The sequence below is a fragment of the Scyliorhinus canicula genome, chromosome 2, assembly GCF_902713615.1.
Source record: "Scyliorhinus canicula chromosome 2, sScyCan1.1, whole genome shotgun sequence".
Taxonomy (NCBI): domain Eukaryota; kingdom Metazoa; phylum Chordata; class Chondrichthyes; order Carcharhiniformes; family Scyliorhinidae; genus Scyliorhinus; species Scyliorhinus canicula.
This window is the reverse complement of record NC_052147.1, coordinates 77,199,113-77,226,214: the sequence shown is the minus strand read 5'-3', so window position 1 is coordinate 77,226,214 and position 27,102 is coordinate 77,199,113. Positions and strand designations below refer to the sequence as shown.

Below are 27,102 nucleotides of genomic sequence, written 5' to 3'. Positions count from 1 at the left end.
TAATCTAATTTTCCTGCCCTTTCACTAGTTTTTTTAAATCTTCATTTTCAAATGTTTTATCTAATTTTGTTTTAAATTGAATAGCTTGTGCACCAAGAGCACTTGTGATAAAGCAGTCTGTTTTCTAAAAGCATTCTCCTTGGCTGTACAAGGTCTAACAGGATTAACTGCAGGCATATACCATTCTTGCACCAGACACTAAGGGCTATAATATAATTATTTGTGTATCATCATTTTGGCCAGCCATGCACAATTGCTTACAGCAGTTCAATGGATAACCATTTTTCAACAGTTAAAAGAACCATTTCAGGCATTTGGCTTTTACTATACATACTTGTTTCCTGAGATTCTTGTGTTTAAAAAGTTTGTGCATCTCCTATTATGTTCAAGATTCAGTTTTTCTTTACATTTTGAATACTTTCTTGCATTCAGCCATTTTACCTCATTACTTTTGTGAGGCTTTTTATATTAATAATCTTTATTAGTCTCACAAGTAGGCTTACATTAACAAAGCAATGAAGTTACTGTTAAAAGCCCCTAGTCGCCACACTCCAGTACCTGTTCGGGTACGCTGAGGGAGAATTCCGAATGTCCAATTCACCAAACAAGAACATCTTTCGGGGCTTTTTGTGGGAGTAAACCGGAACACCCGGAGGAAACCCACGCAGACACGTGGAGAACGTGCAGACTCTGCACAGACAGTGACCCAAGCCGAGAACAAACCCAAGTCCCTGGCGCTGTGAGGCAACAGTGCTACGTGCTACCGTATCACCCATAACATTCCCGGTTAATGTTTACCATTTCTCTGCATACTGTTGCATTTTGAATGTGAAGCATTGAGTTATTTGCTTGTAATTTTGATAGCCTATGGGATTAAAGGGACAGTGGCAGCATGGATACAATATTGGTTAAGTGACAGAAAGCTGAGCGTAGTGGTGAAAAGTTTTTTTTTACCTGTGTTGTTCTCCAGGAGGTTAATATTAAGATCATTGCTCTTTTTGAAAATATTAATGATCTAGAATTCGATATATGGGGCAAAAAATCAAATGCTGCAGCTGATGGAATATGAACTGAAAACTGAAATTTCTGACAATACTCAAAACAGGGCTAACATTTCAGGTCTATGACCTTTCATCAGAACTAGGTCAGTGTTTTTGCTCCTGGTACCTTTTCAAAATCAATCAGTACACAAGTAGATATAGGAGGTAATTAACTTTGCAACCTCCGCTGGACCCGAGGAGGTTGTAAAACTACTCCGGACCCTCTCCAAAGCCAGCACATCCTTCCTTGGATACGGGTCCCAAAACCGCTCCAAATAGCATGTTAACCTTGAGAGAATCCCGAACTAGGACTTCTAAGTCCCTTTGTACTTCAGATTTCCAAAGCCTTCCGCCATTTAGGAAATAGTCTATACCTCAATTCTTCCTACCAAAGTGTAAAATCTCACACCTTTCTACATTGTATTTCAGCTGCCCCTTCTTTACCCACTCTCCTACCCTGTCCAGGTCCTTCTGCAGCCTCACTGATTCCTCAACACATCCTGCCCCTCTACATATCTTTGTATCAACTGCAAACTTTGCAACAATGCCCTCAGTTCCTTCTTCCAGGTCATTAATCTATATCTTGAATAGCTGTGGTCCGAACACTGATCCCTGCGGAACATCACCAGTCACTGACTGCCATTCTGGAAAGGACCCTTTTTACCTCCACTCTCTGCTAGTCAGCTAATCCTCTATCCATGCCCATACCTAATCCCTAACACCATTGGCTCTTTTCTTATTTCGCAGCCTCTTGTACAGCACTTTGTCAAAGGCTTTTTGGAAATCCAAATAGATAATGTCCACTGTTCTCCTTTGTCTTAACTTCCTCATTACCACCTCAAGGAATTCTAACAGATTTGTCAGGCATGACCTATCCTTGATGAATCCATGCTGACGTCGTCCTATTTTACCATGCATTTCTAAGTACTCTGCAATCTCATCCTTAATAATAGACTCCCCAAAGTCAGACTAACTGCCCTGTAATTTCTCTTCTTCTGCTGCTCTCCCTTCTTGGGTGTTACATGAGCCATTTTCCAATCCTCTGGGACCCTCCCTGCCTCCGGTGATTCCTGAAAGATAACCACCAGTTCCTCCGCTATCTCCTTCAGTGGACATTATCTATTTGGATTTCCAAAAGGCCTGGGGTGTAGTCCGTCCGGTCCCGGTGATTTGTCCATCTTCTGTCATTTCAGTTTCCCCAGCACCACCTTCTTAGTGATGGCCACTGCACTCTGCCCCCTCACTCTCTTGAAGTTGTGGTATGCCACTGGTGTCTTCCACAGTGAAGACTGATGCAAAATAACTATTCAGTTCCTCTGCCACTTTGTTCCCTCTTACTACTTCTCCAGCCTCATTTACCAGTGGTCCAATGTCCATTCTTGCCTCTCTCATACCTTCTTTTATATTACTAGCTAGCTTACATTCATATTTCATCTTCTCCCCTTATTGTTTTTTTTGGTTGTCCTCCGCGAGCTTTTAAAGGCTTCCCAGTCCTCTGACTTCCCACTGATCCTCGCCACATTGTATGCTTTTTCCTTTGCTTTTATGCTGTCCTCAACTTCTCCTCTTGTCAGCCATGGTTGCCTTGTCCCCCCCTTGGGATGAATTTCTGTTCTGCGTCCCGAATAACCCCCAAAAACTCCTGCTGTTGCTTTACAACTGTCTTCCTTGCTTGGCTCCCCTTCCAATCAACTCTGACCAGCTCCTCCCTCATGTCTTTGTAGTTCCCTTTATTCAATTGTAAAACTGTTACTTCAGACTCCAGCTTCTCCCTCTCAAACTGCAGGGTGAGTTCTATCATATTGTGGTCACTGCCCCCTAGGGTTCCTTCACCTTAAGTTCCATAATCAAGTCTGCGTCATTAAACAGCACCAAATCCAGAATTGCTTGTTCCTTAGTGGGCTCTACCACAAGCTGTTCCGAAAAAACATCTCGTAGACATGCCACAAATTCCTTTTCTTGGGATCTGTTGCCAACCTGATTTTCCCAGTCCACCTGTATATTGAAGTCCCCATGATTATTGCCTTTCTTACATGCATTTCCTGTCTCCTGATTTATTTCCTGCCCCACATCCTGACTGCTGCTCGGGGGCCGATACATAACTCCCATCAGGTTCTTTTTTTTCCTTTGCGATTCCTCAACTCTACACAGAACCCACACAGATTCTACGCCTTACGATCCTATATTACTTCTTACTATTTTAAGTTTATTTCTTACTAACTGAACTGTACTGCCCCCTCTGCCTATCCTTTCGATAGGACACATATCCTTGGATATTTGGATCCCAGCCTTGATCCCCATGTAGCCACGTCTCTGTGATGCCCACATTATCGTACCCGCCAATTTTAATGTGCACAAAAAGCTCATTTACCTCATTTTGTATACTGCGCGTATTTAGGTACAACACCCTGAGTCTTGCATTGAAACCCCCCCCCGCCCTTCTCTCAGTTGTCCCCTTTTATGCTGTGCCTGATGTTAGATTCTTGCCGCTTTCTAAACTCTCTGCTTTATGAGGTGTTCTGGAAACTTTGCTAACCTTCCCTGAGCCCTCAACCCCTTTTAAAGTCCTCATCATTTATTTTTAAAATAAGCATTTTATTGAGGTATTTTTTGGTTTTCCAACAACAACAAAATAAACAACGTACATGAATCTATAAACATAGTGCAAAAGCCGTCTTCCTCCCTTACAGGTCCCACCTTTATTAACCCCTTACTCTAAGCTAAGCTAACCCCCCTCCACCTTCTGCTGACGATTAATTTTCCCCCAAAAAGTCGACCAACGGTTGCCACCTCCGGACGAACCCTAACATTGACCCTCTCAGGGTGAACCAAACAGAGAAAGCTAGCCATGTCAAATAGCCAGGTCCCCAAGTTCTGGGGCTTTGAGTCCCTCCAAGCTAATAGTATCCGTCTCCGGGCTATCAGGGAAGCAAAGGCCAGAATGTCTGCCTCTTTCTCCTGGATGCCTGGATCTTCTGAAAACCCGAAAATCGGCACCTCTGGACTCGGTGCCACCCATGTTTTGAACATCGTGGACATGACATCTGCAAACCCTTCCCAGAATCCCCTAAGCTTTGGATATGTCCAGAACATGTGGACATGGTTCGCTGGTCCTCCCGCACACCTTGCACACCTATCTTCTACCCCAACGAACCTGCTCATCCGGGTCACTGTCATATGAGCCCAGTGAACGACCTTGAATTGTGTCAGGCTGAGCCTGGCACATGTTGTGGGTGTGTTGACTCTACTCTACGTCCGCCGATAGACCATCCTCTATCTCTCCTCTTAACTCCTCTTCCCAATTGCGCTTCAGCTCCTCAGTCTGCGTCTCCTCTGACCCATATGTTCCTTGTAAATGTTCGAGACGCTCTCTTCTCCCACCCACCCTCTGGAAACTACCCTGTCCTGTATTCCCCTTGGTGGTAGGAGTGGGGAGGTTGAAACCTGCCTCCGTAGGAAGTCCCGCACCTGCAGGTACCTGAATTTGTTTCCCCTCGCTAATCCAAATTTCTCTCCAGCTCCCTCAAGCTAGGAAAGCTCCCCTCTACATATCCCCATCTTCTCAATCCAAGCTCTCTGCCATCTCCAAAACCCCCCCGTCCATCCTTCCTAGGGCAGACCGGTGATTATTACAGATTGGACACCAAACCGATGCTCCCTCTGCTCCCACATGCCTCCTCCATTGCCCCAGACTCTCAGGGCTGCCACCACCACGGGGATGGTGGAGTACCGAGCTGGCGGGAACGGCAGAGGCGCCGTTATCAATGCCCCACAGCTGGTGCCCTTAGATGAAGCCGCCTCTATAAGCTCCCATGATGACCCTCTTTCTCTCTCTTCTCTCTTTCTCCCCCCCCCCCCCCCCCCCCCCCCCCCCCCCACCACCACCCACTTCCTGATGATGGCTATATTCGCACCCAATAGTAGTTACTGAAGTTTGGCAGCGCCAGCTTGCCCTCTCCCTGGCTCCGCTCAAGCATCCCCCTCTTTATTTGCGGGATCTTGCCCGCCCATACAAAGCCAGTGATCACTTTGTTGACCCGTTTAAAAAAAGGACCACAGAATAAAGATGGGGAGACACTGAAACACAATCAGGAATCCCGGGAGGACCGCCATCTTTGCCACCTGCACCCTCCCAGCTAGTGACAACGGGAGCGCGTTATACCTCCGAAAATCGCCCTTCATTTGGTCTACTAGTCGGGCCAGATTTAGTTTGTGCAGCCGTTCCCATTCCCGCGCAACTTGGATGCCTCGATACCAAAAGCATCCCCCTACCACCCTAAACAGCAGCTCCCCCAGTCGCCTCTCCTGTCCCCTCGCCTGGACCGCAAACATCTCCCTTTTCCCCATATTTAGTTTATACCCGAAAACCGGCCAAATTTCCCCAGAATCCTCATGATTTCTTCCATCCCCTCTGCTGGGTCCAATACGTACAGGAGCAGGTAGTCTGCGCAAAGCGAGACTCTGTGCTCCACCCCCCTCGGACCAGCCCCTTCCAGCCCCTTGAGGCTCTCCGTGTGATTGCCAGCGGCTCAATGGCTAATGCGAACAACAGTGGGGAGAGGGGACATCCCTGTTTTGTCCTCGGATGCAGCCTAAAATAGTCCGATGTTGTCCTATTCATCTGTACGCTCGCCACAGGAGCCTGATACAGTAACCTGACCCAGTCAATAAAGCCCAGCCCAAATCAAAACCGTCCCAGTACCTCCCACAGATATTCCCATTCTACTCGATCAAAGGCCTTCTCTAGCGTCCATTGCGATCACTACTTCCACTTCCCTACCTTCCAGGGGCATCATGATCACGTTTAATAGCCTTCTTACATTGGCCACCAATTGCCTTCCCTTAACAAACCCCATCTGGTCCTCCCCAATAACGTCCGGAACACGATCCTCAATCCTAGAGGACAAAATTTTGGCCAGTAGTTTGGTGTCCACATTCAATAGGGATATCGGCCTGTAGGACCCACATAGCTCCGGGTTCTTGTCCCACTTCAGGATCAGCGAAATCGCGGCCTGCGACATCGTCTGGGGAAGTACCCCTCTCTCCCTTGGCATCATTGAATGTCCTCCTCAACAACGACCCTAATATCCCAGAGAACTTTTTATAGAACTCCACTGGGTACCTGTCCATCCCCGCGGCTTTACCCGACTGCATGGCCTTCAGCCCCTCCGCTATCTCTTCCAACCAGATCGGGGCCCCCAGCCCTTCTACCAGCTCCCCGTCCACCTTCGGGAAATTCAGCCCCCCCTAGGAAGTGCCGCATCCCCTCCGGCCCCGTTGGGGGTTCCGACCCATACAGCCTACTATAAAACCCCCTAAACGCCTTATTCACCCCTGCTGAGTCTCCAACCAGGTTTCCATCTCCGTCCTTTACTTTCCCTGGTTGCCTCCCTCTTTCTAAGCTGCTGTGCAAGCATTCTGCTAGCCTTCTCTCCATGCTCAGATAAATCACCCCCCCTCCTTTTTTCAGCTGCTCCACTGCCCTCTCTGTGGTTAACAAGCCGAATCTGCCTGTAGCCTCTGCCGTTCCCTTAAAACCCCTGCCTCTGAGGTCTCCGCATTACTCCTGTCGACCTGTAATATCTCCTTTACCAGTTGGTCCGTCTTTGCCCTGTCTACTTTCTCCCTGTGGGTCCGTATCAAGATCAGCTCCCCTCTAACCACCACCTTCGGACCACCGGTGATTAAATTTCCCCCGTGTCGTTGACTTCCAGGTAGTTCTAAATACATTTCCTCAGCCGCTCGCACACCTCTTCATCAGCTAAAAGACCCACATCTAACCTCCAGTTTGGGCGCTGGTTACTGTCTTTATTAACCTGTAGGTCAACCCAGTGCGGGGCATAGTCTGAGATTGTGATCGCCAAGTACCCCGTGTCCACCACCCCCGTCAGCAAAGCCCTGCTCAGAATAAAGAAATCAATCCGGGAGTACACTTTATGCACGTGTGAGTAGAAGGAGAACTCCTTCACCCTCGGCTGCCCAAATCTCCATGGGTTCACCCTTCACCCCCCCCCCCCCCCCCCCCCCCCCCCCAAACATCTGCTCCATGAACCCTTTTAGTTCCTTTGCCATTGCTGGCACCCTGCCCGTTTTTGAGCTTGATCGGTCTAAACCAGGGTCAATAACTGTTGAAGTCCCCTCCCATGACCAACTTATGCGAATCCAGGTCCGGTATCTTCCCCAGCATCCTCTTTATAAACTCCACATTGTCCCAAATTGGTGCATACACATTTGCTAGTACCACCTGCACCCCCTCCAGTTTCCCACTGATCATAATGTACTGGCCTCCCACATCCGAAACTAGTCTTCCCGCTTCAAACACCACCCGCTTGTTGATCAGGATTGCGACCCCTCTAGTCTTCGAGTCCAGTCCCGAGTGAAAGATCTGTCCGACCCAACCTTTCCTAAATCTAATCTGGTCAGCTACTTTAAGGTGCGTCTCCTGCAGCATTACAACATCCGCCTTCAGTCCTCTCAAATGCGTGAAAACGCGGGCCCCCTTGACCGGCCCATTTAGCCCTCATGCATTCCAGGTGATCAGCCTAGTTGGGGGGGTCATCGCGCCCCCCCCCTTCGCCGATCAGCCATCATCTTTCTTGGGCCAGTCTCCAGCCCGCGTCTCCACAGGCCCGCCCGCAGGCAGCCTCCGCTCCCAACCTCCTCTCTGTCCCTGAGCAACAGTCTCTCCCTCGTCAGCAGGACATTCTCTCCGTTCCCCCCCCCCCCTCACTAACAGCACAATATAAATCAACCCCTTTGATAAGTCTAACATCTGCTCACTCCCCACTACGCTTCCGTGAGCTAGCTCGCCCAGCTAGCTTGGTGGCCCCCACCCCTGGCGCCAGACATTCTCCCACCTATTGTTCCCTCCCCACCCTCTCTTCCACCCCCCCCCCCCCCCACTCATACACATATTCAAATGACAAACAATCCCAAAACAATTGCTCGACATAAAAAAACACTAAACAAAGAAAAGATGAAGCAAGAGATCCAGCATCTAAACGAACACATCTCCATCCCCCAACAGTGCAAATGTAAAGTTTAACTCACTCAGCTCTGCAACAAGCCCCAAACCAATACAGAAGGCATTACAAATAGCGTCCACAAAACAAAAAACAAGAAACTTTTTTAAACATGAACGTTGCAGCAAAGTTCAAAAGTTCTCAGTCCGCCACCAGTCCTTTCTTTTTCGCAAAGTCCAGTGCTTCCTTAGGCGACTTGAAATACAAATGTTGCTCCTCGTACGTGACCCAGAGACGGGCCGGATACAGCAGTTCAAACTTCACCTTTTTCTTAAAAAGGGTCAACCTGATTGTGGTAAACCCCGCTCTTCTCCTGGCCACCTCTGCACTCCGGTCCTGATAGATCCGCAGGATACTGTTCTCCCGTTTACAACTCCGCGTCTGCTTGGTCCACTGTAAAATCCGCTCCTTATCCAAATACCTGTGGAATCTCACCACCATTGCCCTCGGGGCGAAGGGGGGGGTCTCCCCTTCGGGGCTTCCTCACGAGCACTCTGTGAGCCCTGTCCACCTCCAAGGGTCTGGAGAATGCCCCATCCCCCAGCAGCTTCTCGAACATGTCCGCTACGTCTGCCCCAGCGTCCGCTCCTTCGGACCCCTCCGGGAGCCCAACGATCTCCAAGTTCTGCCGGTGGGACCTATTCTCTAGATCCTCCACCTTCTCTAGGAGTCTTTTCTGCTGGTCTCTCAGCATCCCCAGCACCAATTCCACCGCAGTTTGATGTTCCTCCTGGTCAGCCAGCGCCTTATCTACTTTCTGGATCGCCCGATCTTGGGCATCCAATCAAAGCTCCAGCCGCGCAATTGACTCTTTAATCTGGTCCAAGCAGTCCTGCTTCTGCTTGGTGAAGCCCTCCAGGATAACTTGCATCAGCTGCTCCGTTGACCGCTGGGTCGACAAGCTAGAGGTCCGGTCATACGCCATGCTTTCTCCCACTGCAGCTTCAGCCCAAGCCGTCTCAGTCCATCTGTTTCCGTCTTTGCGAGCACTTCTAGTCCTCCTCTCCATGCACCGATGTGGGAATCCAGTACAAAATTGCCTCTATCATCGATTTTTCAAATCGAGTCCGGTAAATAATCGGGGGCAGAAGTCCGGCCCAAGCTGGAGCCACCAAATGTGCGACTTACTCCTTCGTAGCCACCACCGGAAGTCTAAAGTCCTCATTATTAACCTGCACTCTCACCTTTTCCTTTAACTTCGGTTTTCTAATTTTCCATACAACTGAACCCCCCCCCCCCATCCCCAACTATTAGTTTAAAGCTCTATCTACAGCGCTAGTTATATGTTTCGCTAGGACTCTGGTCCCAGCTTGATTCAAGTGAAGACCATCCCATTGGAACAGCTCCCTCCTTCCCCAGTACTGGTGCCAATGTCCCATGAATTCAAACCCATTTCTCCCACACCAACCTTGGAGCCACACACTTACCTGTGCCAATTGGCTTGTGGCTCGGGTAGTAATCCAAAGATTATTACCTTTTTGGTTCTGCTTTTAATATTGCCTCTTTTAATTGCTCATAGTCCATCAGCAGAATCTCTATTCTTGTTTTCCTATGTCATTGGTACCATGACAACTGGATCTTTACCCTCCCAGTCCAAGTTCCTCTGCAGCCCAGATGAGATATTCCGAACCTGAGCACCAGGCAGGCAACACAACCTTCGGGATTCTCAATCCTGGTGACAGAAAACAGTGTCTATACCCCTATGGCCGACAGGTAGGGAAAACCTCAAAAGGCCATCCACATTGCCATGCAAGGTAGATTGTCACTCTTTTATGCCATATGTGTGAGCACGCAACATTAATTCCCAACGCTGCTACTGCTTGCAGCTAAAGAAGGGATACTTGTGTGTGGATTAAATATTGAGGTGAGTGGTTGATGATCAGTCTGGTGCATAAATTTCTGTCCAAACTGGTACTGGTGAGATTTCTGGAAAATGATCTCCAGTGCTTTGTGTTCCATTTGAGCACATTGGCTCACTGCTTTATTTAAAGTCCATGCAGTGAACACTATGGGTCTCTCCACAACAGAGGGCATTATATATGAGACAACAGCCCCAACTCCATAAGCCAAAGCATCACATGCAGGTTGTGGAGGTAAGGAGGGCTAATTGCGTCATTACTGCTTTAGCCTACACAGGCTTCTGTCCATTTCCATGCTTTGTTCCAGCACAGAAGTTCATGCAGGGGTTTCAGCAGGGTTTATTATGGTATGAATCTCGCATAATAATTCAGCAGCCCTAAGAATGGGGGCAGATGGTTGATAGTCTGAAGAGCTGGAGCATCCACAATGGCCTTGATCTTGGAGGATACTTTGTGAAGCCCTGCAGCATCAATGACCTGCCCCAAATATTCTACAGGAGATTGAAAAAAAACCCATAGGCTATGCTCCTAGCCTCTGTAAGGTGGCACAAAGTTTTTGAGATGATCCTCGTCAGACTTTACTGTTAGCAAGATGTCATCAAGGTGGCACTGAACTCTAGGTAAGCCATACAAGAACTGGTCCATTGCCCTCTGAAACAAGGCTGGAATTGATGTTATTTCAAAAGGCAATATCTGTACAGTCCCTTGTGCGTTGATGGTAACATGCTCTTTTGACTTCTCATCAGTGTGCATTTGTGAATAGACGTGGAATAGGTGGAATTTCTGTCCACCAGCCAGACCAGCAAAAAGGTCCTCAATCCGGAGATGTGGGTATTGTTCAGCACACAACACAGTATTAACAGTAATTTTACAATCGTAATAGATGCTTATTTTGATATTTTGTTATGGGCCAGGGCTTAGAAACTCCAAAGTATATTATGAAGTCCACCTGACCTACAACCTTTAATTTGAATTTGGCTAGGATGAGCTCAAGAGCCTTCCCTTCAGGTGTGATTCAACAGTCTACCTAGACACTTTTAATCAAAACAAGCTTTATTCTAAGAACTTAGTTAACATATATATAAACAAACAGCAAGAATTGTTATCAATTACAAATGTTAAAGACACCACACGGCTACAATAATTTATGTATAACACTTAATGAATCCCCACAACAGTTCCAATTCAAAAACAAAATCCCATAAACCAAAACCCCCTTTTAAGGATGTAGCCCAGCACTCTGCATTCTCACTTGAATAAGACTTGCTTTCCCTGAGATTCTGACTCCATCTCGCCAGCAGGTTCAGGAAAGCAAACTATATCTTTTAAGTTACCAAAACAGGTAACAATAATCAATGTTTTTTTTTACTGGAACAGCTCTTGAAAATGAAAATAGAGAGAGAGACAGGCCAAAACACTTATTTGCTCTGTCTGTAGTCCACAGCAGTCAAAATTGAAATGAAAGAAAAACAACTCAAACAGCCACTGCCCAGCTCCACCCAAATGACATCGCTGAAGCCATGTGATAAGACAAAAACCTTTCTTAAAGGGACACTCCCATGACACACTGGAATGATGGGAGATGCCCATTCACTGAGGGACAGGCACCTGATGCTCCAGGTCAGCATCAACTTTTAGTCCTATGGCATAAGGCATGGTTCAGGCCTTCAGAAACTTTGGTTGAGAATCAGATTTTATATTCAATGTTAGGGAATTCCCTTCTTGCTTCCCAGATCTCCTTTGAAAACAACACCATGTACTTGTATCAAAGCTGTCAGACCAATTTCTTCTGTGGCACTGCCATATACATTCGCCCAGTTTAATTGGATCTTTTCCAGCCATGACTGTCCAATTAAAGCAGGGTAGTAGCCTTTCACCACGAACAGTGGTAGCTTAGCAGTCTGTCCATTTAGTTCCAAATTAACCTCTATTCTGCCCACCATAGGTACACACTTCCCTGTCTATGTTTTCAGAACGCTTTTTGCAGGTGTCCAGGGAAGATATTTCAGCTTCTCCTTCTGCAGCATCTGGGATCGGGGAAGCTGCTGCCCCTATATCTAGCTCCATATGTATTGGTTTGCCCTACAGCAGCGGTGTTACCCAGTATCCCTGTGAACTAGCTGCCACTGACGAGATGAGGAGGGGCCCTTTTAGAATCAGTGTCACTCTGCTCCTCCTGTTCCTGCTGTATGACACTGATTCTTCTTGTTCTGACAGACTTGCTCCTCCTGTTCCTGCTGTACGACACTGATTCTTCTTGTTCTGACAGACTGCAGATAGCTTCTTTCCTGTTTTGCTTTTCGGACTGGGTCCCTTGCCATACTGATGACATTCAAAGTCTCTGCAGCAACATTCAGATGGATGGTTACCAGGCTTTCCACAATGGTAACATTCTCTGCTGTTGGATATCTTGTGTGCATGATCAGCTGTCACGTTAGGCAGTTGAGTTGACACATTCAGTTGCTGTGCTTCTTTTGCAGCCAGCTCCATGGAGACAGCAATGTCTATGGCTTTCTGCAAGGCAAGGCTAGCCTCTGTCAGGAGGTGTTCTGCATTGCTTCATTACGAAGGTAACAGGCCAACCTGTCACGGAGGATATCGTTCAGTGCTTAATTGGATTCACAATGTTCAGTGAGACTGCACAATTAATTCTCACTCTTCTCTTGGCTTCTTTTATGAAGCCTAAATCATTTTGCTATGACATTGGAGGAAAATGCATCTCCAGGAATTTTACAACGCCCTTATACGATTATATGCCAGATTGGTCACGCAGCACCAAACTTAATAAGCCAAAGCTCTTTGATCCCATCACACTTAAGAAAGCTGCCACCTTTCCAGCATTTTCAATTGCAATTGCAAGAACAAAGAACTCAACATTGAGTGTAGGAGCTCATTTGCCTGGTTAACTACAGCTCCAACAACACTCTCATGAAGAGTGACACCATCCAGTACAAGGCAGCCTGCTTGATTAATACCCCTTCCAGAAACACCACCAATGAGCAGTGGCAACCGTGAGTACCATCTACAGTTGCACTGCAGTAACTTATCAAGGTTCCTCAGGCAGCACCTTCCAAACCCACAACCATCTAGAAGGACAAGATCAGCAGATACCACCTGGAGGTTCCGCTCCAAGTCTCTCACCACCTTGGCTTGGAAATATATTGCCGTTCCTTCACTGTCGCTGGGGCAACATCCTGGAACTCCCTTCCTAACAGCACACTGGATGCACCCACTACACCTCAAGGAATGTAGTGGTTCAAGAAGGCAACTCACCACCATCTTCTGAAAGGCAGCTAGGGATGGGCAATAAATGCTGGTCTAACCAGAGATGCACACATCCCATAAATTAATTTTAAAAAAAATTGTTCAGCAGTCTCATCAACATAACCCACATGTCCATCTTTTAACTAGTTTATTTTATTTTTTTTTTTGATATGTTCTGGGTTTTCTTTTTAACTTAAAGCAACAGCGCCTCTAATTGCAGTTTTTCCTTTAACTCTTCTAAACAGCTGTGATTCTTTTTTTTTCTATAATACTCTATTGTACTATACTCTACAGTTTATTTTTATTTTTGTTCCAAATTCTGCAGGTAGCAGTATTCAACTGACAGTCTTTTTCTGTTGTGCAGTAAAAATCCAAGATGCGGTTCAGGTGAAAATTAAACTAGCCTTTAATTTCACTTTTCCAATGGCATTGCACAAAGATCGGTCATCCTCATCAGCAGTTTGTTTTTGATTTTTTTCAAGGTCAAAGAGCACACAAGTTGATACAGGAAGTGATTAAAATTACAACTGTCTTTTACTGCTGCTGCAGTCAAACTAATAAAACATGGATCCTGCAATTTCACAATGCACTGACTTGCAAGTACAGTAAGCCAGACAAAATATACAATAGATAACATGGGTCACAAAATTGAATGCCACTCCACAGAAGTTCAGGCCCAATCAGTGGCTGCTAACCACTTTGCTCCTACTTTCCTACCATAAAATGCAGGAGGTTCTTTCTCATCTGACCTTTTGACTCAGGCCAGTTGAGAACTATGTAGTGCTGCGTACTCCTGAGGTCTTCAGTTGAGGGCTGCAGAGTCGGGCGTGAGGAAGCCAGGCCCCCTCCCCCTTTTTTTGCAGCACTAACTGCTGAAAATAGGTAAGTTTAAAGTTCTTGGGAAGGAGGCGGTCCAGTTGTGGGGAGTGCAGTCAAGGGTACCTGTGCAGGTTGGTGGTGGTAGGGGAATCCCATGGTGGGGCGTTAGGGGTAGTCAGGGGTCCCTTGGCATTGGGGGATCCCATGGGTGGTGGGGAGACTTCCATTGGGCGGGGGAGGTTAGTCGGGTCCCTTGTCAGATGTAGAAGATCCATACAATAGTTACTCAGAAGCTCAAAGCAGTTTTAATTAGTCTAAACTTTTCTGAGTAACTTGTGCTGTCACACTGTCGGAACTAGCTGAAGCTTGCGATTTGAGTCAGATTGACGGATGGTTGCCAGAGAAGGGCAATTTATAGAATCACTACAGTGCAGAAAGAAGCCATTCAGTCCATCAAGTCTGCACCGAGCCTCAAAGAACACCATACCTAGGCCCACTACCCTGCCCTATCCCTGTAACACCATCTAACCTTTGGACACTTAAGGGGCAATTTAGCATGGCCAATCCACCTAACCTGCACATCTTTGTGGGAGGGAACCAGAGCTCACACTGTTGACATTGACTTCTACCCTAGAGGGTAAAGTTAAAACTTATTCAGAGAAGCCTATTGAAGACACAATAATATTGTATTAGTTTCAAACAATACACGATTAATAATAATAATTTTTATTAGTGTCACAAGTAGACTTGCATAACACTGCAATGAAGTTACTGCAAAATTCCCCCAGTCGCCACACTCTGGCACCTGTTGGGGTACACTGAGGGAGAATTCAGAATGTCCAATTCACCTAACAAGCACATCTTTTGGGACTTGTGGAAAGAAACCGGAGCACTTGGAGGAAACCCATGCAGACATGGGGGAGAATGTGTAGATTCCGCACAGACAGTGACCCAAGCCGGGAATCGAGCCTGGGTCCCTGGAAATATATGTAGATCATAGAAGATTTAGAAAAGCATTACCTAAATCGGTCAGGATTTTTATAACTTTGAGGTGTATCTTGAATCCCATACAGAAGTGGTAATATAGTGCCATGTAGCACTGTGATGTTTTTGGTTAATTTCTGAGCTGGGTATATTTTCTCATGTTTTTATCTGATTTTTCTTTTAAAATAGTGCACTTTCCCTAATACTGGAGGTCGGGTGATGATGTTTATTGGGGGCCCAGCCACACAAGGACCTGGAATGGTTGTGGGGGATGACCTGAAGACACCCATCAGATCTTGGCATGACATTGAGAAAGACAACATTAAATATATGAAGAAAGCCATGAAGGTAAATATTATACATCATATTCTACATTGGAACAGGAGTTGAACATTTAGCCCATCAAGTCTGTTCTCTATTCATATGACCACAATGAATAATCTCTCATTTTCTCCACCTGCCATTTTGTTTTCCACTCGCTTGATCTGTCTATATCTTTTTGCAGCCTCCTTGTGTACTCCTCACAGCTGGCATTCTCACCCAGCTTTATAGTGTCAACAAATGTGGATACGCTACTCTCTGTTTCTTCATCGAAGTCTTTGATATAGATTGTAAATAGCTAAGGTCCCAGCACTGATCCTTGTAGCACTCCATTAGCCATAGCCTGCCAGCTTGAAAATGCCCAGTTTATCTACTCTATGCTTCCTGTCCAATAACCATGCTAATATCCAACCATGCTAATATATTACTCCAATGTCATGAGCATTTATTTTGTCTATTGACCTTTCATGTGGCACTTTATCAAATGTCTTTGGAAATCCAAATATACCATATCTACTGGTTTCCCTTATCTATGTTCCTAGTTACATCCTCAAAAAAACTCCAATAAATTTGACCAACAGAATTTCCTTTGTGTAAAAGCCATGTTAACTTTGTCTTTTTGAAAAAAATTATTCAAGACACGTGGGTGTTGCTGGCGAGGCCAACATTTAATGTGCGTCACTAACTGTCCTTCAGAAGGTGGTGGTGAGCTGCCACTTCTGCTGCAGTCCAGGATCATGCTGTGATTTTCTAAGTGCATTGTTGAGACTTTAATAGATTGCAGCATTTTCCAGATGACTAAATGCCCTCAATTTTCTCTCTTCCTCCTTTCTTGAGTAATGGAGTTTGATTTGCTAATTTCTGGGACCTAGAGAATTTTGGATAATCATAACCAACATATCCACTGTTTCTGCGCCATCTCTTTTAGAACCGAAGGATGTAAGCCATCAGTTGGATATTTAGTACCTTGACTTTTATCTAATACTTTTTCTTTGCTGATATTAATTACGTAGAGTTCCTCACTCTTATTAGCCTATTGATTACTCTCTCTTATTTATGTGGAATGTGTGCCTTCTACTGTGAAGGTAGACACTAAATATTTGTTCGAAGTTTCTGCAATTTTCATAATTCTTCCTGTCTCTGCCTCTAAGAAATCAACATTTACTTTTGCTAGTCTCTTCATTTTAATATACTTGCAAAAGCTCTTGCATTCTGTTTTTATATTCCTGGCTTGTTTACTCTCCTATTCCATTTTTTCCCTTTCTATCAACTTTTTAGTGGCCCTCTGCTGGTTTCTAAAACACACCCAATCCTCAAACTTAGTGCATCTTATTACATCATTATAGCTTCTTATTTTAATGTAATAATATGCTTAAGTTCCCTCTGTACGAATGGATCTTTTTAAAAAAAATATATTATTTTTAATGATCTTTATTGTCTCAAGTATGCTTGCATCCACCGCAATGAAGTCACTGTGAAAAGCCCCTAGTCTCCACATTCCGGTGCCTGTTCGGGTCCACTGGGGGAGAATTCAGAATGTCCGAATTACCTAATAGCACGTCTTTCGGGACTTGTGGGAGGAAACTACAGCACCTGGAGGAAACCCACACTGACACGGGGAAAATGTGCAGACTCTGCACACACAGTGACCCAAGCCGGGAATCGAACCTGGGACCCTGGCGCTGTGAAGCCATTGTGACAACCACTGTGCTACTGTGCTGCCCGGCTTAGTTTTTGTTTTTCAGTGGAATGTATTTTTGTTGAACATTTTTAATTGTTTCTTTAACTATTTCCCATTATGTATTTATGGCCATACCTTTTAATGTTTTTATCCAATTGGCCCAGCTCTCCCCCTCATACCTATTTAAGTTTAAGCCTCTTGTTTGGGATATATTAAGTTTGCAACTTAATAGGGAATTTAGTTGTATTGTGATCACTTTTCCCAGAGGGTCTTTTACTATGATCCTGGCTTATCACACAATACTAGATCTGGAATAGCTTTATCCCCAGTTGGTTCCACAACTTAATGCTCCAGCAAATTGTCACAAAAGCATTCTACCAGCTCATCTGCCACACAACTTTGCCAATTTGTGTGGTCCAGCCCCTGTGAAGATTAAAGTCCCCCACAATTGTCTTTGTTATAAGTTTCAATTATTTATCCCTTAAATCCAACAGTATAACCACTATTAGGGGGCCAATAGGCTACTTCTGCCAATGTTTTACTGACACTTGGTATTCCTAATCTCCACCTATACTGATTCTACTTCTTAACCTTCTGAGATGTAGAATCATAGAATGGTTACAGCACAGAAGGAAGTCATTCACCCCGTCACATCTGTGCTGGCTTTCTGCAAGCGCAACTTGGACAGCCCCTTTCCTTGCACATTGTTTTTTTTGGAAGCCAAGTTGAACCTCTACCACACACTTGTATAATGCCAACCAACTTTTCCTTTGTATTATAGATATTGTGGCATAAGTTAAGACTAAAGTGCATACTTTTCAAATGAATGTATTCTATAAATAATTCATTAATATCGTAACCGTTGACAACAAATTTGGCAGAACTGTTTAAATAAAAAAGTGGTAAGTGTCGAGGATTTATTTTTGTATCATGCTTATTGTGTGCAGGAGACTTCGAGTTGGTTTAATATTTCAGTATTTTATCCTTTACTCTTATTATAGCACTATGAAGCCTTGTCAAATCGAGCAGCAGCAAATGGCCATGTCATTGATATCTATGCCTGTGCATTGGATCAGACTGGTCTCAATGAAATGAAATGCTGCCCAAATCATACCGGGTGAGTACAAGCAATGTGGGAGATTCAAATCAAATTACTAGCCCTACAGTGCCAAAGTCAAATAATTCATAAAATGTGAGAAAGACAAAGATGCGAGTACAGCGAATAAATTCTGGGTTTGTGTCTTGAATATGTTTGGACTAGGTTACTGCCAGAAAATTTGATCCATTACAATTTTTCAAGAAAAATCTATATCCCCTCAAGTCATTATTCTGCTTTTCCTTTTTGTCAGTGTATGAAAAAGAAAGCTGAAAATAAATTAGTTAAATTCTTAGGAAAAGGATTAAATTCCTACCAAGACACTTCTCTCGTTATCTGTTTAAATGAACCCTTCCAGTGCAATCCAGTGAAATCTCTGCTTCTAGAGATTTACAAAGGTTTAGTTCATTAGTATTGCATGATGCTGTATGTTGGTGATGCAACACTAGCATTCCATACTGAGGACCACCTTTAGCAAATGAACAATTTCCCTCACACTGTAAAGAGTTCGGTTTGACCATCAGCATCAGAATGACAAATGTCATGATCCAGGATGATGCCATATCACCATCAATCTGCTGTAAGCACATCTGCAAGCAAGATATGAAGGAGGCAGACATTGGCACAGACACCTGGGACATAGTCGCCGATGTCTGTGGCCTCTGGAGACTGACTGTTTGGAGGGCCCAGAGAAAACAGTGGCCAGAAAATTCTGCACCATCACAGGCCACTGTCTTCCTGTGCAGCACATGTGACCGAGACTGCCATGCCAAAATGAAGTTCCTTAACCGGCAACACATCATCTCATGTGATGGAAGATTGCCAAAAAATGCACATGGTTATTCTGTTACATATGTAGATGGTTGAGAAATATATAAAAGATTTGCAGCTGTTCTCCGTTTTATGCCTTTACTGAGGTCAGAGGATGCCCGATGCAATATCGCTCTGTTTTCAGACTTTATGTAAATCTTGTCACACTCCTTTAAAGGTTAATATTTTCTAACATGTTTATGTATAAACAAACATGGGTATTTCTTTCTATCCAGATGTGAATTGTTGTAGATTAATTTTATACATATGTGCATCTTTTAAGACCATGTTTTTCTTAGAAGCCTGTAAGTTTGAGCATTGAGCCCAGATTGAGCCCATAACCTGTATTTAGCTACTGCCATAAGATCATTATCGAGCAAAGAGTGTCTAACCTCTTTGTACTTCTTTAAAATTGTGGTACGAACACATTGTATGTCAGTTCGTATTATATATTCCTCCGGTTGCAGCACCTAGTCATCTAATACTCTATTAAGTACCATGTTTTGCATGTCACTGTGCTAGATTTCGTTTCAAGTTTGAATATTTAATGCTTCCTAAAAAATAAAGCCATGTTGTATTAATGGGGAATAAAAGCTGGCAGAGATTATAAACTGCAAATTCTACCACGTTGAGACTATTTTGTTGACTTGAGGAGATGAATATTTAGAACACATGAAATAGGTTTGCTTTGCTCCCGGGTTATTCTGATTGAGCATGTTGGGTTTCTCGATGTGTGAAATCCTTAAATATGTGAATGTTCCCATTTGTGCAGATTTGTTTGAAATTTTCTTTTAAATTACATCTGTTCTCCTCCTTACCCCTCCATTCTTTTGTAAACTTCTGTGATCATTCACTAGTTCAGCAAATAGCTGTCGTGAATATAGCTTCCTGTTTATCCATAACCAGATTTCAAGCAATGGAAGAACAAATCATTCCCTGTCTAATTTCTTTGCTTCCTTCCACAAGACTAACTCCTATCTATCATATATGCTTGCTTAACATGCTAAAGCTTGAATACCAGCATGTCTTCGGGAGCAAATCTGAGCATTGATGCCACAGGAGTGGTATTTGAACTCTGACCTTCTAGTTGATACTCCATTCACGCTGTAGTTAGCAATCAAACTAACACTTTCATCTGATCTTCCATTTTTTGTTTTAAAAATCTATTTCTCATGTCATTTTCCATCTCATTTGAAGAAAATGCCAGTGTTTATCCTAACTTCTTTCCTTATCCTTTCTTCAGGGGTTACATGGTGATGGGAGATTCCTTCAACACATCTCTATTTAAGCAAACCTTTCAGCGAGTGTTTACAAAGGATATTCAGGGGCAATTTAAAATGGCATTTGGTGGTACACTAGAAATTAAGGTAATAGTGGCAGTTTCTCATCGTAATCTGTTTTATTATTACTAACTCTGATTGGAGGCTGTCTTCCCGAATTCTAAAGATTTCCAGAAATCACAAAAAAATTCACGTCTTTTTCAAAGTTCTTGGTGGAATTCTCTGTTAGCCGACGGTGAAATCGTATTCGACGATCAGGTGGAGAATCCCCGTTTGTGACCGAATCGGGGTTGGTGCCGTTTTTCGGATGCTCCGCCTCCACCAAATCAGCATCATCGAGACACGCGCTGCATGTCGTTGCGACAGCGTCAGTGTGCGGCTTTGAGGCCCTCCTCTGATGCTCTGCGGACTGTGTCCAGTACCGCCATAGTTGGGCGGGACCGTGCTGCTGGCAGGGGGAGGCTTCGGCGAGGGCTGGGGGGGGTCTGGTAGGGGGTGTCCAGAGGGACAGTATTTGGCCGACCGGGTCTGCGTGCGGCTGGTACCATGTTGTACGGCGCGATCGCTGCAGGTCGTCGCCGTGCATGTGCAGCCACGGACCAGGCAATTCTCCGGCCGTTTTATGTCGGGAACGCCGGGAGTTATATGTGGCGCTGCTGCTGGCCCCCCACCAGGCGGAGCATCGGTGTGGGCGCCGCCGACTTTTTCATCTTAAAACCAGACACATCCTCCAGACACAGCCTCAAAATAGGAGAATCCAGCCCCCTATATTCTATAATGGAATGCAAAATTAACTCCATTTTAGTTCATTAGTTTAGCTGAAACACAATATGATATTAGCAAGTAATGTTACACTTGGATAAGAATTTCTACAGAAAGTAAATTACTATGAATGTTACAACAAAATGGAACTGGATCTTGGCCTAGAGTTTCTTTTAAAGTAATATAATTGTAAACATCAACTATATTTTGCGTAAATCAGAAAGAACACATTTCAATGTTAGCTGGATATCCTTCAGTTCTACATTGTTGTAACAGGAATTATTTTCGTTTTTGCACCACTAGTCACCTGGGGGAAGTGATTTTTTAGTTCAGGATGTTACAGATTAGACTGTAAACTCCTGCCTTTCAAAGGGTCTTTCTCAACTTTTGATGAAGTCAGTAACAAATATTAACATCCAAAGTAGCTTTGAGAATTTGAAATGTCTGTGAAATGAACTCCAGCTGTAAGCATCTGACAGCCATTTTCCTAGTCTGTTCTATCCTGTGGCAGCTAGCTTGTTTATAATTAAGTAAAAAGGAATATTTTCACTGTACACCAAAGGAGATTGATTAACTACTTTTTTGAGTAAGTTGTGGCTAATTTTTGAATGAGAAATCTGAACCCGAACATACAATATTGCATTTGATAATTAGAATGCCGTCTTCAATTCTGCATGTGATGATGTAAATCTGAGCAGAATGATGTACCAGAGGTTAACTTTATTTTAAAACCTGAATGATTACGATATTCAATGCTCTTCACATGATTGTGCAGGGAAATAGATTTGAATGGAAAAATAGAATTTGACCACCTCATTTTGAAATTGGATTTGGAAAGTTTATTTTTAATGTTTCAATACTTCACAATGAGAATAATTAGATTCACTTATACCCTGAGCATTCATAGCCATAGAACTAAACTATTGCTCAAAAAATGCATTAAAGATGTATAATTTTTTAAAATTCATTTCTTCTAAAGACATCAAGGGAAATAAAGATTTCTGGAGCCATTGGACCCTGTATATCTCTTTGTGCTAAAGGACCTTGTGTGTCAGAAAATGTGAGTGGTATTATGTTTATATTGATTCTTAACTTAAGGATTCATAAGCAGAAAAATAGGATCAATTGTGCAGTTCTGCTTGTGTTGAAAAGAATATCAGCAAGGTATCATCTGTAGTTAGATGGACAGTTTGTCATGTCAGGAGGGCAGTGAGCTCCGTAGGGAGGTGGGACGAATGTGGATGAGCTGCATTGGGTCGGTGGTCTCAGGTGTACTTGGGTTGGCACGGGAGGGTGGTGAGCCCCATCTGGGGCGAGAGTTGGGGTGGGATGCTGGGGGCCTTGTCTTTTCTGGTGGGGGGGGGGGTGCTGAGTCCTTTCCGGTGGGGGTGCTGCGCTGAGCCCTTTGCAGTGGGCGGGCTGAGCAGTGTTGGTGGATGGGTAGAGGCGAACAGTTTTGTGGGGTGATGTGAGCAGTGTCCAGTGGGGTGAGCAGTGTTGGGAGGGAGGGCAGACTGGAATAAGTATAGGACAAACTTCCCAAATTTAAGTGGAAAATTCCAATATAATATACAGGCTAAAAAAGATAAGTTTTGATGATTTTCTTCACAGGAAATTGGAACAGGTGGTACATGCCAGTGGAAGATCTGTGGTCTGGACCACAATACAACTCTTGGTATATACTTTGAAGTTGTGAATCAGGTATGTGGAAAATAGATTAAATTGCAGAGATCTGATACCTCCCCATGATTGTTGCTCCTCATACTCCCGGGCCCCTGTACTACCACCACAATACTCCCTGATCTCAATTTAATTCACTCAACATTGTCACAACCTGGGATTCCCTCCCACCCCCCATCTCATACCAATAGCATTTACACATTTCCTCTTTTCCCAGGTACCAGACATCACGGGCGAAATTCTCCCAAAACGGGAAAAATCGTCAAACCGCCGTAAAACCCGGGCGGGTTTTACGGCATCGCGCCCCTTCCCGACGGGGGACCGATTCTGGTCCCCCGTCGGGGCTAGCAGCCCGACGTCGGAGGCCCCGACAAGTCGGGCTTAACGAAAATCGTTAAACCCGCTTGTCGGACTTAGCGCCGGCTGACGCGTCATATGACGTCAGCCGCGCATGCGCAGGTGGGAAGACGCCACCCGCGCATGCGCGGGTGACGTCATCACGTTTTTGCGCGAAACCCGCGCATGCGCGGTCCGGGTTGCCCCTCAGCCGCCCCGCGTATTGATACTGCGGGGCGGCGGAAGGACAAATAGTGCGCGGGCATCGGGCCCGCTGCCCGCGATCGGTGGGCACCGATCGCGGGCCCATGGCACCCTTGGCACGGCCATGGTACTGCCGTGCCAATCGGTGCCATGGTTATTTTTTTCCAGGTGGTCACGACGTTTTTACGAACGGCAGGACCAGGTGTGTTTGCCGTTCGTAAAAAGGTCGTAAAGGGCTGGGACTTCGGCCCTTCTAACAGCTGTGAATCGCTGCCGGCCGTAAAAAAACGGCGGCAGCGATTCGTGTCGGGATTTCGGCGGGGGGGTGGGAGAATAGCGGGAGGGCGTCAAAAAAGTCGGGAAGGCCCTCCCGCTATTCTCCCACCCGTCGTGGGGGGCGGAGAATTTCGCCCCACCACTTTTCTACTGCCATATCGTAAGACTCCTTTCCCCAGTTTCCCAGTATGAATATCCTTTTTTGCAACCTATGTGGCAGATCATCTTCACTACCCACTTTGTGTAATCTCAACTTTTAAAATTAATTACATACTTCAATGGCCTTGGTTATATTTATATATTTGTTTATCTACAATTTCCTGCCAAATGTATATCTAATCATGTAATTTCTCAAAATATCACTGAATGTACACATTATTGTGTAACACAAGCCTAATGTGACTTATTCAGTCATAGTTTGCTATCAAACATGCTAATGTAAGTAATATTTCCCATGGGGGAAAAAACATGCCCTCCTATTTGTCTTGAACAATGCACAGGGTGTAAACTAGCATTTGTGCATATCATTGTGGCATTGGTCAAAACAAGTTAGAAGATAAGGAGAGGGGTTATACCATTGATAGTTTTGATAACGTGAATGATGGGTTTCTAAAAAGAATGTGAACTTCATACCAGTTTGTGTGAATATTTGTTTATATTCCTACAATTCACAGTGGCTATATTTCAAGTGTACTTCATTAGCTTTCAAAAACGTAATATTTTGAGGTTGTAAACGGTGGTATATTAATGCAGTCTTATGATCAAATATATATTATGAACATGTAAAGTGAGTATATGTATTCTAACTATACCATAAAATCATCTATATATCATTATATGGTCCGTACAAAATCACACCCGTATCTCAATTTGTAGAAACATTTTTAATATAAATTTACAGGTTTAATAATTAGAGTTCTGATTAAAAGTAAGTTCCTCTGAAATAGTAGATGTAAGATATTTACATCTATTTCAGAGTATTTATTTTATTTTAGGTATACAATATATATAATTGGTACATTGCTTTAGCATTTATAGAAAATATTAAAATGTTCTTGGTGTTGAATGTGTTTATTCCTGAATTGTATGAAGTTGTTTCACTCTTTGAGAAATGTTTGTGTTGTGGCTGCCAGTTGTGATATTGACCAAGTAGTGAAGGCACAGAATGACAAACCTTTGTTATCTTTCTGGAATCTGTGGTGTGAACTTGTCAGTTGAACATGTTTGTGAGAAATGTAGTTGTATGTTTGGGATGTCTTTGGTGTATTAGGTGACAATAATTCACAAATTGCACTCTCTTTTGATGGTCATTAAAATTTGTCCAGGGAATGGGGGATGAAAGTGCATGAGCCACTTGTTTGCTTACTCAATGGGGAAGGGGAAATTAGGCTTATTTTGTAGTGCTCATGAAATGTCGACTTTGCTATCATTACTGCACCTAAGCTGACAGTAATTTTGGGAGACTGCACGTGCAGAATAACATGGAAATTCAGAAGTTGCTGTCATTGATTCTATGCTCCTTCAGAGGGTGCACTGTTGAGATTCACCAGCAAGTCCCACAAGAATGTAAACCTTAAGCAATCAGTGAATTGACAAAAATGTCCATTCTTGGACAGTGAGTCTTGCTGCAGTAGTCCTTGAAAAAGTTACACCTTTATTGAATGAGTTGTAGCAGGGTTTCTTTTGGTATGTTTTGCTAAACATTCTCACTGGCTTAGTCTGAAAGGCTAATTTCATAATGCCAATGTCAAGTAAGTATTTGTAGAATGTCATTATAATTAAGTCCACGGCATTTGTGCATTTTTTCAAATTTTAATATTCTATCTTTGATCTAAATCCAATCATCCTTTATTCCACTATCTGAAAATTTTAATTTTAAGTGAAGGGTAATCATTGCTTTTAACTTCCTGATTTGTTGTCTATGGAAGTTTTCTACCCTGCTTGCTGACATCACTGCTGCTGGCTCCTAGCAATGTCTGTGAGTTGCTACCAGATTTAAACTGGTGTCAAGAAAGGGCAATCCACATCACAGAGATCGCTAGAATATTGTAAATGGCTTCCTTCAAGGTCAGTAGAAAATGCCTTTGCTTCATCGTTGACCGTAAAACCCAGCCCACTGTATGTTGGTTCTGAGTTCTGAAATCTCATTATGTTGGGTCACTTTTGGATTATTATGGAATTGATTGCTATCAGAGAGGACTGTTGTTCTGATCATGTCGAGAGAGAAAATATGTAAATAAATGTTTATGGACAATAAATATTTTTAAAAGAAAGAAAATATAAGGGGCCGGATTCTCCGTTTCTGAGTCTAAGTGTTGACTCCAACAGCGAATTCACGGACTTTCACGCCAGAATAATCGGCACCAAACCCGCACCAATTCCGCTACCAGTGAGGGGCTAGCACCGTTGCCACGTGGAACACCATCGATTCCCATGAAAACGGTTGGGGATGCCCTGGTTCCATGATCGATACCCGCAAGGCTGACAAGCTGCAGCCGAGCTTAAACAATATACCCTCCCCACACACACACACATATACACCCCCCACACCCACCCTGATCGAGGCTGAAAAGGATGGGACAGGTTGTGCTGGAGCACCCATGCAGCTGATGGGTTAGCTGGGGCCAGAGGGCACCCGGGCGGGGGGTGAGCTATACGGCCCAGGGCACCAGGTTTAAAGCGGGCTCTCAGCAGCATGAGCAGCCGCACGGTTGCTCTGCTGGCTGCGATAATGGTGTTGCGTACCTGTCCACCCCGATCCCACAGCTCACCTCCTGGCTACCCCCACTATTCCCACCCCTGCAGAAGTCCCCCGGCCAGCGGCACTGCTGTCGGCGATGTATAGCGGTGCTGAACAATGTCCGTATGACCTCTCAGCAGACACAACGTCAGGTTCATGATTTGTGAGTGCACACGTGGACCGCACCGTCGTGAACTCGGCCCATCAGAGGCAGAACATCGTGAGTAGGCCCACTAATGATATGCGAATGGTGTTGCAGCAATGCACAGCGAGGTTTGCATTGGCACCGTTTTTGAGGAGGCGGAGCATCGCAATTCGGCATCAAACCGGTGCCTGCCGCCATTTTGGCGTTGGGAGCTATTCTCCGCCCCGATTTGCAGTCGGCTAACGGAGAATCCTGCCCAAGATATCTTTCAGGTTCACTGACCTGAATTTTAAAGACGGTTTTGACCACAGCAGATGTTAATTGTTGAACAAACCGCATCCCAGAGGGAAACTTGGCTTAGAGAAATAGCATTTATTTATATTCTGAAAACAAGAAAAGTACTGGTTCCAGTAGAAAGAAGTCCAGTAACATTTTTGGGACTAAAATTAAAAGTAAAAGACTCACTAACAAAAAGAAAATAACACAAACACACAAGACTACGTTACACAGTTAAAATTAGTTTAAACCCCCCCCTCCCCCATCACCCCTGCAAAAAAAGACTCCCTATTTGGTCAGATCTGCAAGTAAACATCTTCAGGGCAGCATTCCCAGATAGATGTTGTAACAAAAAAGTACAGTAATGTTACCCTCGCAAACCTCTATAGCTTTAATAAAGACATACCACACAACCTCTAAAACTCACTTCCACTCTGCTGTGGAAAGCCAAGACTTCAGAACAAGACTTTCTTGCTTTGACAGGCTGGATGGTTCAAACTGCATCTT

At 44.4% G+C, this 27,102-nt stretch overlaps 2 protein-coding genes across 3 annotated transcripts in view; one reads left to right on the top strand and one right to left on the bottom strand.

Moving 5' to 3' along the window:
• sec23a (Sec23 homolog A, coat complex II component) overlaps positions 1 to 27,102 on the top strand; it is a 151,234-nt gene that overhangs the window by 84,107 nt on the left and 40,025 nt on the right. The window contains exons 8-12 of the mRNA XM_038780953.1: positions 15,178 to 15,336; positions 17,992 to 18,107; positions 20,140 to 20,263; positions 21,918 to 21,998; positions 22,550 to 22,639. Coding sequence (XP_038636881.1) covers positions 15,178 to 15,336; positions 17,992 to 18,107; positions 20,140 to 20,263; positions 21,918 to 21,998; positions 22,550 to 22,639 — 570 coding nt within the window. The remainder of the gene's footprint in view (positions 1 to 15,177; positions 15,337 to 17,991; positions 18,108 to 20,139; positions 20,264 to 21,917; positions 21,999 to 22,549; positions 22,640 to 27,102) is intronic.
• The window catches only part of LOC119955092 (histamine H2 receptor), a 95,482-nt gene that overhangs the window by 47,796 nt on the left and 20,584 nt on the right, over positions 1 to 27,102 (bottom strand). The window lies entirely within an intron of this gene.